The sequence below is a fragment of the Salvelinus fontinalis genome, unplaced genomic scaffold, assembly GCF_029448725.1.
Source record: "Salvelinus fontinalis isolate EN_2023a unplaced genomic scaffold, ASM2944872v1 scaffold_0618, whole genome shotgun sequence".
NCBI classification, from domain to species: domain Eukaryota; kingdom Metazoa; phylum Chordata; class Actinopteri; order Salmoniformes; family Salmonidae; genus Salvelinus; species Salvelinus fontinalis.
Window position 1 is genome coordinate 65,001 of NW_026600827.1, and position 13,937 is coordinate 78,937.

The window sequence follows — 13,937 nt, forward strand, 5'->3', positions numbered from 1 at the left end:
CTGTCTCATTCTCCCCCCCTCTCTCTTTCTCTCCCCCTCGCTCTCTTTCTCTCCCCCTGTCTCTCCTTTCTCTCTCTCTCTTCATCCTTTCTTCTCTTTATCCAGTGATTTAAACGCACAGAGACAGGGGGGTTACAACTGGAACATGGAAACCATTTTCCAATCTCCTTAATCCCTCCCAAATCTCTTATTTTATTCTCCCAAATCTCTTATTTTATTCTCCAAACTCTCTCCTTTTCTTTCCTCTTCTGACATTCCCTCTATTGTTTGTATTTTAGTAGGTCGTCACTGAGGAATTGACGATATCTCTGGTTGTTACACAGTCTGTTTGTATTTTAGTAAGTCTTGACGCTGAGGAATTGACGATATCTCTGGTTGTTACACAGTCTGTTTGTATTTTAGTAGGTCGTCACTCTGAGGAATTGACGATATCTCTGGTTGTTACACAGTCTGTTTGTATTTTAGTAGGTTGTCACTAAGGAATTGACGTTATCTCTGGTTGTTACACAGACTGTTTGTATTTTAGTAGGTCTTGACGCTGAGGAATTGACGATATCTCTGGTTTTTACACAGTCTGTTTGTATTTTAGTAGGTCGTCACTCTGAGGAATTGACGATATCTCTGGTTGTTACCCAGTCTGTTTGTATTTTAGTAAGTCTTGACGCTGAGGAATTGACGATATCTCTGGTTGTCACACAGTCTGTTTGTATTTTAGTAGGTCGTTACTGAGGAATTGACGATATCTCTGGTTTTTACACAGTCTGTTTGTATTTTAGTAGGTCGTCACTCTGAGGAATTGATGATATCTCTGGTTGTTACCCAGTCTGTTTGTATTTTAGTAGGTCTTGACGCTGAGGAATTGACGATATCTCTGGTGGTTACCCAGTCTGTTTGTATTTTAGTAGGTCTTGACGCTGAGGAATTGAGTATATCTCTGGTGGTTACCCTCTGTTCTGACTTTCCATCTAATGAGCTGGTCGTTTTTCAGAGAACAAGACTCCACTTCCAGGCCTGCCAAATGTACAGTTTCTAGCCACTAGAAAACCCCAACTGTCTGGCCACTGAGTTAAGGGTGAAATACCAGGTGAGGGTCTAAGTACCAGACGGGGGATCAATCTACCACGTACTAGTGTCCTCATCGCACAGGCAAATCTGTAGCCTGTAACCGCTTCAGGGCCATGATCTCTGACACTATGGCAACAGTACCTTTCTGTTCTGCACGCCTTACCATGGCAACAGTACCTTTCTGTGCTGCAGGCCTTACCATGGCAACGGTACCTTTCTGTTCTGCACGCCTTACCATGGCAACAGTACCTTTCTGTTCTGCACGCCTTACCATGGCAACAGTAGCTCTCTGTGCTGCAGGCCTTACCATGGCAACAGTAGCTCTCTGTGCTGCAGGCCTTACCATGGCAACAGTAGCTCTCTGTGCTGCAGGCCTTACCATGGCAACAGTAGCTCTCTGTGCTGCAGGCCTTACCATGGCAACAGTACCTTTCTGTGCTGCAGGCCTTACCATGGCAACAGTAGCTCTCTGTGCTGCGGGCCTTACCATGGCAACAGTACCTTTCTGTGCTGCAGGCCTTACCATGGCAACGGTACCTTTCTGTTCTGCACGCCTTACCATGGCAACAGTACCTTTCTGTTCTGCACGCCTTACCATGGCAACGGTACCATTCTGTGCTGCAGGCCTTACCATGGCAACAGTACCTTTCTGTTCTGCACGCCTTACCATGGCAACGGTACCTTTCTGTTCTGCAGGCCTTACCATGGCAACGGTACCTTTCTGTTCTGCACGCCTTACCATGGCAACAGTACCTTTCTGTTCTGCACGCCTTACCATGGCAACAGTAGCTCTCTGTGCTGCAGGCGTTACCATGGCAACAGTACCTTTCTGTGCTGCAGGCCTTACCATGGCAACAGTACCTTTCTGTTCTGCACGCCTTACCATGGCAACGGTACCTTTCTGTTCTGCATGCCTTACCATGGCAACAGTACCTTTCTGTGCTGCAGGCCTTCCCATGGCAACGGTACTATTCTGTGCTGCAGGCCTTACCATGGCAACAGTAGCTCTCTGTGCTGCAGGCCTTACCATGGCAACAGTAGCTCTCTGTGCTGCAGGCCTTGCCATGGCAACAGTAGCTCTCTGTGCTGCAGGCCTTACCATGGCAACAGTGCCTAATATAGAACAAATTATTTAAATGTTTCCCTCACACTGTCATGCCACCGGTACCTCTGGGTCCAGGCTTGCGAATAGGACCTCCTAAACCAGCCTCACACCCAGCCTCACTGTGGCAATATTACCTAATGTATGACTACATGAGCCAGCAGCCCTGAAGTACAGGAAACCACCAGCCAATCACTAAGGCAGTCCCAGACCTCACTACCATGGCAACAGTACCGACTGTATGACGCAATTCTGCCATCACACGGTCATGCCAAAGGTACGTCTGTGTCCAGGCCTGACAGTTCTTCCCCTGACTGGCCACACCAGCCCTGAAGTACAGGCAACCCCATACCCACAGGACTTTACTACAGTTCAGGATGGTTTCTGTCCTTAGTACAGGCATCCCCATAACCACAGGACTTTACTACAGTTCAGGATGGTTTCTGTCCTTAGTACAGGCATCCCCATAACCACAGGACTTTACTACAGTTCAGGATGGTTTCTGTCCTTAGTACAGGCATCCCCATAACCACAGGACTTTACTACAGTTCAGGATGGTTTCTGTCCTTAGTACAGGCATCCTCATAACCACAGGACTTTACTACAGTTCAGGATGGTTTCTGTCCTTAGTACAGGCATCCCCATAACCACAGGACTTTACTACAGTTCAGGATGACTTCTGTCCTTAGTACAGGCATCCCCATAACGACAGGACTTTACTACAGTTCAGGATGACTTCTGTCCTTAGTACAGGCATCCCCATAACGACAGGACTTTACTACAGTTCAGGATGGTTTCTGTCCTTAGTACAGGCATCCCCATAACCACAGGACTTTACTACAGTTCAGGATGGTTTCTGTCCTTAGTACAGGCATCCTCATAACGACAGGACTTTACTACAGTTCAGGCTGACTTCTGTCCTTAGTACAGGCATCCCCATAACGACAGGACTTTACTACAGTTCAGGATGGTTTCTGTCCTTAGTACAGGCATCCCCATAACGACAGGACTTTACTACAGTTCAGGATGGTTTCTGTCCTTAGTACAGGCAACCCCATAACGACAGGACTTTACTACAGTTCAGGATGGTTTCTGTCCTTAGTACAGGCATCCCCATAACCACAGGACTTTACTACAGTTCAGGATGGTTTCTGTCCTTAGTACAGGCATCCCCATAACCACAGGACTTTACTACAGTTCAGGATGGTTTCTGTCCTTAGTACAGGCATCCCCATAACCACAGGACTTTACTACAGTTCAGGATGGTTTCTGTACAATACCATGGCAACAGTACCTACTGTATGAACCAGTATTGCCATAACATGGTCATGCCATCGGTCTCACCTCACTTTCACAGACTGTATATAGACTTTTTCTACTGTGTTATTGACTGTATGTTTGTTTTACTCCATGTGTAACTCTGTCTTGTTGTTTGTGTCGCACTGCTTTGCTTTATCTTGGCCAGGTCACAGTTGTAAATGAGAACTTGTTCTCAACTGGACTACCTGGTTAAATTAAGGTGAAATAAAATAAATTAGAAATTAAAAAAACTCTGGGTTCAATAGGAACACATTCCAGGTCATAGTCAGTTTATAGTCTTTACCCAAAACAACCCTGTACCCATCCCTGTACCCAGCCCTGTACCCAGCCCTGTACCCAGCCCAATACAACCCTGTACCCAACCCTGTACCCAGCCCTGTACCCAGCCCTGTACCCAGCCCTGTACCCAGCCCTGTACCCAGCCCTGTACCCAGCCCAATACAACCCTGTACCCAACCCTGTACCCAGCCCTGTACCCAGCCCTGTACCCAGCCCTGTACCCAGCCCTGTACCCAGCCCTGTACCCAGCCCTGTACCCAGCCCAATACAACCCTGTACCCAACCCTGTACCCAGCCCTGTACCCAGCCCTGTACCCAGCCCAATACAACCCTGTACCCAACCCTGTACCCAGCCCTGTACCCAGCCCTGTACTAAGCCCTGTACCCAGCCCAATACAACCCTGTACCCAGCTCTGTACCCAGCCCTGTACCCAGCCCAATACAACCCTGTACCCAACCCTGTACCCAACCCTGTACCCAGCCCTGTACCCAGCCCTGTACCCAGCCCAATACAACCCTGTACCCAGCCCTGTACCCAGCCCTGTACCCAGCCCAATACAACCCTGTACCCAACCCTGTACCCAGCCCTGTACCCAGCCCTGTACCCAGCCCAATACAACCCTGTACCCAGCCCTGTACCCAGCCCTGTACCCAGCCCTGTAACCAGCCCTGTACCCAGCCCTGTACCCAGCCCTGTACCCAGCCCAATACAACCCTGTACCCAGCCCTGTACCCAACCCTGTACCCAGCCCAATACAACCCTGTACCCAACCCTGTACCCAACCCTGTACCCAGCCCTGTACCCAGCCCTGTACCCTGCCCAATACAACCCTGTACCCAAACCTGTACCCTGCCCTGTACCCTGCCCCGCGCCCTGTACCCAGCCCTGTACCCAGCCCTGTACCCAACCCTGTACCCAACCCTGTACTCAGCCCTGTACCCAACCCAATACAACCCTGTACCCAGCCCTGTACCCAGCCCTGTACCCAGCCCTGTACCCAGCCCTGTACCCAGCCCAATACAACCCTGTATCCAGCCCTGTACCCAAACCTGTACCCAGCCCAATACAACCCTGTACCCAGCCCTGTACCCAGCCCTGTACCCAGCCCTGTACCCAGCCCAATACAACCCTGTACCCAACCCTGTACCCAGCCCTGTACCCAGCCCTGTACCCAGCCCTGTACCCTGCCCAATACAACCCTGTACCCAAACCTGTGGCCTGCCCTGTACCCTGCCCCCCGCCCTGTACCCAGCCCTGTACCCAACCCTGTACCCAGCCCTGTACCCAACCCAATAGAACCCTGTACCCAGCCCTGTACCCAGCCCTGTACCCAGCCCTGTACCCAGCCCTGTACCCAGACCTGTACCCAGCCCTGTACCCAACCCTGTTTCCAACCCAATACAACCCTGTACCCTGCCCTGTACCCAGCCCTGTACCCAGCCCTGTACCCAACCCTGTACCCAACCCAATACAACCCTGTACCCAACCCAATACAACCCTGTACCCAGCCCTGTACCCAGCCCTGTACCCAACCCTGTACCCAGCCCTGTACCCAGCCCTGTACCCAGCCCAATACAACCCTGTACCCAGCCCTGTACCCAGCCCTGTACCCAGCCCTGTACCCAACCCAATACAACCCTGTACCCAGCCCTGTACCCAGCCCTGTACCCAGCCCTGTACCCAGCCCTGTACCCAACCCTGTACCCAGCCCTGTACCCAACCCTGTACCCAGCCCAATACAACCCTGTACCCAGCCCTGTACCCAGCCCTGTACCCAGCCCTGTACCCAACCCAAAACAACCCTGTACCCAGCCCTGTACCCAGCTCTGTACCCAACCCAATACAACTCTGTACCCAGCCCTGTACCCAGCCCTGTACCCAGCCCTGTACCCAGCTCTGTACCCAACCAAATACAACCCTGTACCCAACCCTGTACCCAGCCCTGTACCCAGCCCTGTACCCAACCCAATACAACCCTGTACCCAGCCCTGTACCCAGCCCTGTACCCAACCCTGTACCCAGCCCTGTACCCAGCCCTGTACCCAGCCCTGTACCCAACCCTGTACCCAGCCCAATACAACCCTGTACCCAGCCCTGTACCCAACCCTGTACCCAGCCCTGTACCCAACCCTGTACCCAGCCCTGTACCCAGCCCTGTACCCTGCCCTGTACCCTGCCCTGTACCCTGCCCTGTACCCAACCCTGTACCCAGCCCTGTACCCAGCCCTGTACCCAACCCAATACAACCCTGTACCCAGCCCTGTACCCAGCCCTGTACCCAGCCCTGTACCCAACCCTGTACCCAACCCAATACAACCCTGTACCCGGCTCTGTACCCAGCCCTGTACCCAACCCTGTACCCGGCTCTGTACCCAGCCCTGTACCCAACCCAATACAACCCTGTACCCAACCCTGTACCCAGCCCTGTACCCAACCCAATACAACCCTGTACTCTGCCCTGTACCCTGCCCTGTACCCAGCCCTGTACCCTGCTCTGTACCCAGCCCTGTACCCAGCCCTGTACCCAACCCTGTACCCTGCCCTGTACCCAACCCTGTACCCAGCCCTGTACCCAGCCCTGTACCCAGCCCAATACAACCCTGTTCCCAGCCCTGTACCCAGCCCTGTACCCAACCCTGTACCCTGCCCTGTACTCAGCCCTGTACCCAGCCCTATACCCAGCCCAATACAACCCTGTACCCTGCCCTGTACCCAGACCTGTACCCAGCCCTGTACCCAGCCCAATACAACCCTGTACCCAGCCCTGTACCCAGCCCTGTACCCAGCCCTGTACCCAACCCAATACAACCCTGTACCCTGCCCTGTACCCAGCCCTGTACCCAACCCTGTACCCAACCCAATACAACCCTGTACCCAACCCAATACAACCCTGTACCCTGCCCTGTACCCAACCCTGTACCCAGACCTGTACCCAGCCCTGTACCCAGCTCTGTACCCAGCCCTGTACCCAGCTCTGTACCCAGCCCTGTACCCAGCCCTGTACCCAACCCTGTACCCAGACCTGTACCCAGCCCAACACAACCCTGTACCCAGCCCTGTACCCAGCCCTGTACCCAGCCCAACACAACCCTGTACCCAGCCCTGTAGGGTCATGGAGATTTAGGACCAGGGTCATGAAATATAGGACCAGGGTCATGAGATATAGGACCAGAGTCATGAGATATAGGACCAGGGTCATGAGATATACTGTAGGACCAGGGTCATGGGATATAGGACCAGGGTCATGAGATATAGGACCAGGGTCATGAGATATAGGACCAGGGTCATGAGATATAGGACAAGGGTCATGAGATATACTGTAGGACCAGGGTCATGAGATATAGGACCAGGGTCATGAGATATAGGACCAGGGTCATGAGATATAGGACCAGGGTCATGAGATATAGGACCAGGGTCATGAGATATACTCTAGGACCAGGGTCAGGAGATATACTGTAGGACCAGGGTCATGAGATATACTGTAGGAGCAGGGTCATGAGATATAGGACCAGGGTCATGAGATATAGGAGCAGGGTCATGAGATATAGGACCAGGGTCATGAGCTATAGGACCAGGGTCATGGAGATGACTGAGCTCAGGGTCAGGGGTCAGGAGTTTGGATGGGAGTAGGTTGTGTAAACTTCACACTGTAAGGAGATTGCACGTAACTTAATTAACATTTTCTATTTTCTTGAAGTTATTGGACTATAAAGTACATATTCTGTTAACGGTTTACTCTTTCTCTACCGTATCAACACTCACACAGGTCAAAGGAACATGTTGGAGAGAGATCAATTCCCACCGTCATCTTCTCCTGGGTTTTTTTTACCTTGTGTGAAATGCTCATGAAGTTGAATTCGTTGATTGATCAATCTGTTGGTAGGTTGGTTGATCAATCTGTTGGTTCATTGGTTGTTTGATTGACTGATTGATCAATCGATTGGTTGATTAGGTGACAGAGCCTACCTGTGAGGCGATGAGGGGTTCCTTGTCGTCGATGTCGATCAGAACATCGTCACGAGGTGTCGGGACATTCTCCTCTGAATAGCACATACAGCAGAAGGTTTATAATGGTTCACGTGAAAACGTTTCAAGGACAGTGATATGCTTTATGTTGTCTTATGTAGTCTTTCTTTATCAACAAACACCATATTGTCTTTACACCCATTAACTCAACTTCCTCCCTTTCCCCTACTGCTTTCATCTCTACTTCCTCCAGCCTCTCCTCCTCTCTCTATCCCTCTCTTACCAAGCTCGTCCTCTTCCTCCTCCCCATCTTCCTCAGGGGTACAGCGATAGTCCTCCAGGTTCCTGATGGTACACTGTCCCACCACCGGTTTCCTCCCAAACTGTCTGTTGTCTATGATCTTCAGAATGATAGGTGGCATATACAGCTCCTCACAGGGCAGTCTCTGGAGAGAAGAGAGGAGGGGAGAGGAGGAGGGAGGAGGAGAGGGGACAGGAGGGGACAGTAGGAGAGATGAGGAGAGAGAAGTAGAGAGGAGGAGGAGAGAGGAGGGCACAGGAGGAGAGAGGAGGAGGAAGGAGTAAAGGAGGAGGAGAGAAGAGGAGAGGAGAGGAGGAGAGAGGAGGAGAGAGGAGGGGAGAGGAGGAGGGGAGGAGGAGAGAGGAGGGGTGAGGAGGAGGGGAGAGGAGGAGGAGAGAGGAGGGGAGAGGAAGGGGAGAAGGTGGGAAACATCAAGATGAAGAGATGGTCAATTGATAAGGGAGACAGATTGAGAGTGAGAGGGGAAAGAACAGATGATGAAATGAAGATGGATAATAGAGAGGGATGAAGACAAAGTGTGATCCCGTCAGACACGCCACTAGGAGAGCATTACCTTGCCCTGTTCTCTCATTCCATTGGATGTCTATTTTCCCTCCTCAGATTTGATTGGATCTGCTGTGTAACTGTCTAAACAGAACATCAGTACGCTCAGCCAACCCAGGAACACGTGATCACATGTCTGAGACTGGAAATGTTATTAAATGATGTTGTTTACGTTTTCTACACATCTCCATGCGGACACGACCCTTCCAGGACGAACATCCTGATCCCCACGCCTGACCTCTCGGAGGGAGATGTTTTGGGCAAACGGAGTCAGAATATGTGCTGCTGGCTAAGAATGATCCCCAGGCCTGACCTCTCGGAGGGAGATGTTTTGGGCAAACGGAGTCAGAGTATGTGCTGCTGGCTAAGAATGATCCCCAGGCCTGACCTCTCGGAGGGAGATGTTTTGGGCAAACGGAGTCAGAATATGTGCTGCTGGCTAAGAATGATCCCCAGGCCTGACCTCTCGGAGGGAGATGTTTTGGGCAAACGGAGTCAGAATATGTGCTGCTGGCTAAGAATGATCCCCAGGCCTGACCTCTCGGAGGGAGATGTTTTGGGCAAACGGAGTCAGAATATGTGCTGCTGGCTAAGAATGATCCCCAGGCCTGACCTCTCGGAGGGAGATGTTTTGGGCAAACGGAGTCAGAATATGTGCTGCTGGCTAAGAATGATCCCCAGGCCTGACCTCTCGGAGGGAGATGTTTTGGGCAAACGGAGTCAGAATATGTGCTGCTGGCTAAGAATGATCCCCAGGCCTGACCTCTCGGAGGGAGATGTTTTGGGCAAACGGAGTCAGAATATGTGCTGCTGGCTAAGAATGATCCCCAGGCCTGACCTCTCGGAGGGAGATGTTTTGGGCAAACGGAGTCAGAATATGTGCTGCTGGCTAAGAATGATCCCCAGGCCTGACCTCTCGGAGGGAGATGTTTTGGGCAAACGGATGAAGTGCGAACGGCACAGATATGATTTCTTCTTTTTGAGACGGCCTTGAAAATAAGTTGACCTTCTGAGATCAAACCCGAAAGTTAGTTTCTACAGTAACTGTATGGCTGTACTCTGTACATGTGGTGTTGGAAGTCTGGATATCCTCAAGATCATTCCTATTGGTCAAACAGATACCTTGCACCATTCTCTTTAATTATTTGTTATTCTTATTTTAAAATGTTTGTTTTTTAACTGCATTGTTGGTTAAGGGCTTGTGAGGAAGCATGTCACTGTTGTATTCGGCGCATGTGACAAACAAAATGTGATTCGATTTGATAACTTAGAAGCACTGAGTGAATGAAGTCTGTCTATTGCAATTAGTTGAGGTTAAGATCAACATCTGAATGAAACCTCATCATAGACCTCGTTAGCGACACTCCATCCCGAGTGGGAGAAATTAGTTACCGTTATGGAGGGCCTCTCTCTGCCTGATGAGGACCGTTATGGAGGGCCTCTATCTGCCTGATGAGGACCGTTATGGAGGACCTCTCTCTGCCTGATGAGGACCGTTATGGAGGGCCTCTATCTGCCTGATGAGGACCGTTATGGAGGGCCTCTCTCTGCCTGATGAGGACCGTTATGGAGGGCCTTTCTCTGTCTGATGAGGACCGTTATGGAGGACCTCTCTCTGTCTGATGAGTTACCGTTATGGAGGGCTTCTCTATGTCTGATGAGTTACAGTTATGGAGGGCCTCTCTCTGCCTGATGAGGACCGTTATGGAGGGCCTCTCTCTGTCTGATGAGGACCGTTATGGAGGGCCTCTCTCTGTCTGATGAGGACCGTTATGGAGGGCTTCTCTCTGCCTGATGAGGACCGTTATGGAGGGCCTCTCTCTGCCTGATGAGGACCGTTATGGAGGGCCTCTCTCTGCCTGATGAGGACCGTTATGGAGGACCTCTCTCTGCCTGATGAGTTACCGTTATGGAGGGCCTCTCTCTGTCTGATGAGTTACCGTTATGGAGGACCTCTCTCTGCCTGATGAGGACCGTTATGGAGGGCCTCTCTCTGCCTGATGAGGACCGTTATGGAGGGCCTCTCTCTGCCTGATGAGGACCGTTATGGAGGGCCTCTCTCTGCCTGATGAGGACCGTTATGGAGGGCCTCTCTCTGCCTGATGAGGACCGTTATGGAGGGCCTCTCTCTGCCTGATGAGGACTGTGTCCCAAATGACAACTTATTCTCTATACAGGACTCTGGTCAAAACCTAGCACTGTGTTGAAATTAGACATTCAGTCTCTCTGTTCTGGTGAATGATGACATCTATTGTCACAAAAACATCCTGTGGCGGACTGCACTAGCATCGAATAGTCCCAGCGATATGCAACTTTTCAGGGAAGTCGGGAACCAATACACGCAGTCAGTTAGGAAAGCAAAGGCTAGCTTTTTCAAACAGAAATTTGTATCCTGCTGCTCAAACTCCAAAAGGTTCTGGGACACTGTATAGTCCATGGAGAATAAGAGCACCTCTTCCCAGCTGCCCACTGCACTGAGGCTAGGAAACACTGTCACCACCGATAAATCCACGATAATCGAGAATTTCAATAAACATTTCTCTACGGCTGGCCATGCTTTCCTCCTGGCTACCCCAACCCCGGCCAACAGCTCCGCACCCCCCGCAGCTACTTCCCCAAGCCTCCCCAGCTTCTCCTTCACCCAAATCCAGATAGCTGATGTTCTTGAAAGAGCTGCAAAACCTGGACCCGTACAAGTCAGCCGGGCTAGACAACCTGGACCCTTTCTTTCTAAAATGATCCAACGCCATTGTTGCAACCCCTGTTACCGGTCTGTTCAACCTCTCTTTCGTATCGTCCGAGATCCCTAAAGATTGGAAAGCTGCCGTGGTCTTCCCCTCTTCAAAGGGGGTGACACTCTAGACCCAAACTGTTGCACAGTTGAAGTCAGAAGTTTACATACACCTTAGCCAAATACATTTAAACTCAGTTTTTCACAATTCCTGACATTTAATCCTAGTAAAAATTCCCTGTCTTAGGTCAGTTAGGATCACCACTTTATTTTAAGAATGTGAAATAACAGTGCCTTTCTTTGGGCACTGTGTTAACTAACCTCCAAATGAGCTTCAATGCCATACAACAATCCTTCTGTGGCCTCCAACTGCTCTTAAACGCTAGTAAAACTAAATGCATGCTACAACCGATCGCTGCCTGCACCCGCCCGCCCGACTAGCATCACTGCTCTGGACGGTTCTTAGAATATGTGGACAACTACAAATACCTAGGTGTCTGGCTAGACTGTAAACTCTCCTTCCAGACTCATATTAAACATCTCCAATCCAAAATTAAATATAGAATCGGCTTCCTATTTTGCAACAAAGCCTCCTTCACTCACGCTGCCAAACATTCCCTTGTGAAACTTACTATCCTACCGATCCTCGACCTCAGCGATGTCATTTACAAAATAGCAATCAACAATCTACTCAGCAAACTGGATGCAGTCTATCACAGTGCCATCCGTTTTGTTACCAAAGCGCCTTATACCACCCACCACTGCGACCTGTATGCTCTCGTCGGCTGGCCCTCGCTACATATTTGTCGCCGGACCCACTGGCTCCAGGTCATCTATAAGTCTATGCTAGGTAAAGCTCCGCCTTATCTCAGTTCACTGGTCACCATAACAACACCCACCCGTAGCACGCGCTCCAGCAGGTATATCTCACTGGTCATCCCCAAAGCCAACACCTCTTTGGCCGCCTTTCCTTCCAGTTCTCTGCTGCCAATGACTGGAACAAATTGCTAAAATCTCTGAAGTTGGAGACTTATCTCCCTCACTAACGTTAAGCATCAGTTACCGCCGCTGCAGCTGTACACAGCCCATCTGTAAATAGCCCACCCAATGTACCTACCTTATCCCCATATTGTTTTTATTTACTTTTTTGCTCTTTTGCACACCAGTATTTCTACTTGAACATCATCCGCACATCTATCACTCCAGTGTTAATTTGCTAAATTGTAATTACTTTGCTACTATGGCCTATTTATTGCCTTACCTCCTCACGCCATTTGCACAGACTGTATATAGACCTTTTCTATTATATTTTTGACTGTATGTTTGTTTATTCCATGTGTAACTCTGTCTTGTTGTTTGTGTCGCACTGCTTTGCTTTATCTTGGCCAGGTCACAGTTGTAAATGAGAACTTGTTCTCAACTGACCTATCTAATTAAATAAAGGTGAAATAAAAAATACATTAAAAAAATGTTGAATAACACTGATTCTACATACTGTAGGGACCATATTGTTGAATAACACTGATTCTACATACTGTAGGGACCATATTGTTGAATAACACTGATTCTACATACTGTAGGGACCATATTGTTGAATAACACTGATTCTACATACTGTAGGGACCATATTGTTGAATAACACTGATTCTACATACTGTAGGGACCATATTGTTGAATAACACTGATTCTACATACTGTAGGGACCATATTGTTGAATAACACTGATTCGACATACTGTAGGGACCATATTGTTGAATAACACTGATTCTACATACTGTAGGAACCATATTGTTGAATAACACTGATTCTACATACTGTAGGGACCATATTGTTGAATAACACTGATTCTACATACTGTAGGGACCATATTGTTGAATAACACTGATTCTACATACTGTAGGGACCATATTGTTGAATGACACTGATTCTAGTAATAGACCACAGGAAGGTCATTAGTCACTTGTGTATTCTAGTTCTCAATCAAACTAAGTTTATCGGGTCTGAGGTAGCTAGTGAAAGCAAGGAGTAACGGCCTGGTGGTCGGTTTGGAACTGGGCCATGTGGATAAGGGGCTAGGGTGAAGGGTAGGAGTGTAGAGACCAGTGATGAAGGCAGGGGGTAGGGGGCTAGGGTGAAGGGTAGGAGTGTAGAGACTAGTGATGAAGGTAGGGGGTAAGGGGCTAGGGTGACGGGTAGGAGTGTAGAGACCAGTGATGAAGGTAGGGGGTAAGGGGCTAGGGTGAAGGGTAGGAGTGTAGAGACCAGTGATGAAGGCAGGGGGTAGGGGGCTAGGGTGAAGGGTAGGAGTGTAGAGACTAGTGATGAAGGTAGGGGGTAAGGGGCTAGGGTGACGGGTAGGAGTGTAGAGACCAGTGATGAAGGTAGGGGGTAAGGGGCTAGGGTGAAGGGTAGGAGTGTAGAGACCAGTGATGAAGGTAGGGGGTAAGGGGCTAGGGTGAAGGGTAGGAGTGTAGAGACTAGTGATGAAGGGTAGGAGTGTAGAGACTAGTGATGAAGGGTAGGAGTGTAGAGACTAGTGATGAAGGGTAGGAGTGTAGAGACCAGTGATGAAGGTAGGGGGTAAGGGGCTAGGGTGAAGGGTAGGAGT

At 50.0% G+C, this 13,937-nt stretch overlaps 1 protein-coding gene across 1 annotated transcript in view; it reads right to left on the reverse strand.

The window, feature by feature from the left end:
- Positions 1-13,937, reverse strand: part of LOC129846755 (dysferlin-like) — a 92,728-nt gene that overhangs the window by 57,353 nt on the left and 21,438 nt on the right. Inside the window, exons 10-11 of the mRNA XM_055914618.1 lie at positions 8,017-8,179; positions 7,734-7,807 (exon numbers count right to left, since the gene is read on the reverse strand). Coding sequence (XP_055770593.1) covers positions 7,734-7,807; positions 8,017-8,179 — 237 coding nt within the window. The remainder of the gene's footprint in view (positions 1-7,733; positions 7,808-8,016; positions 8,180-13,937) is intronic.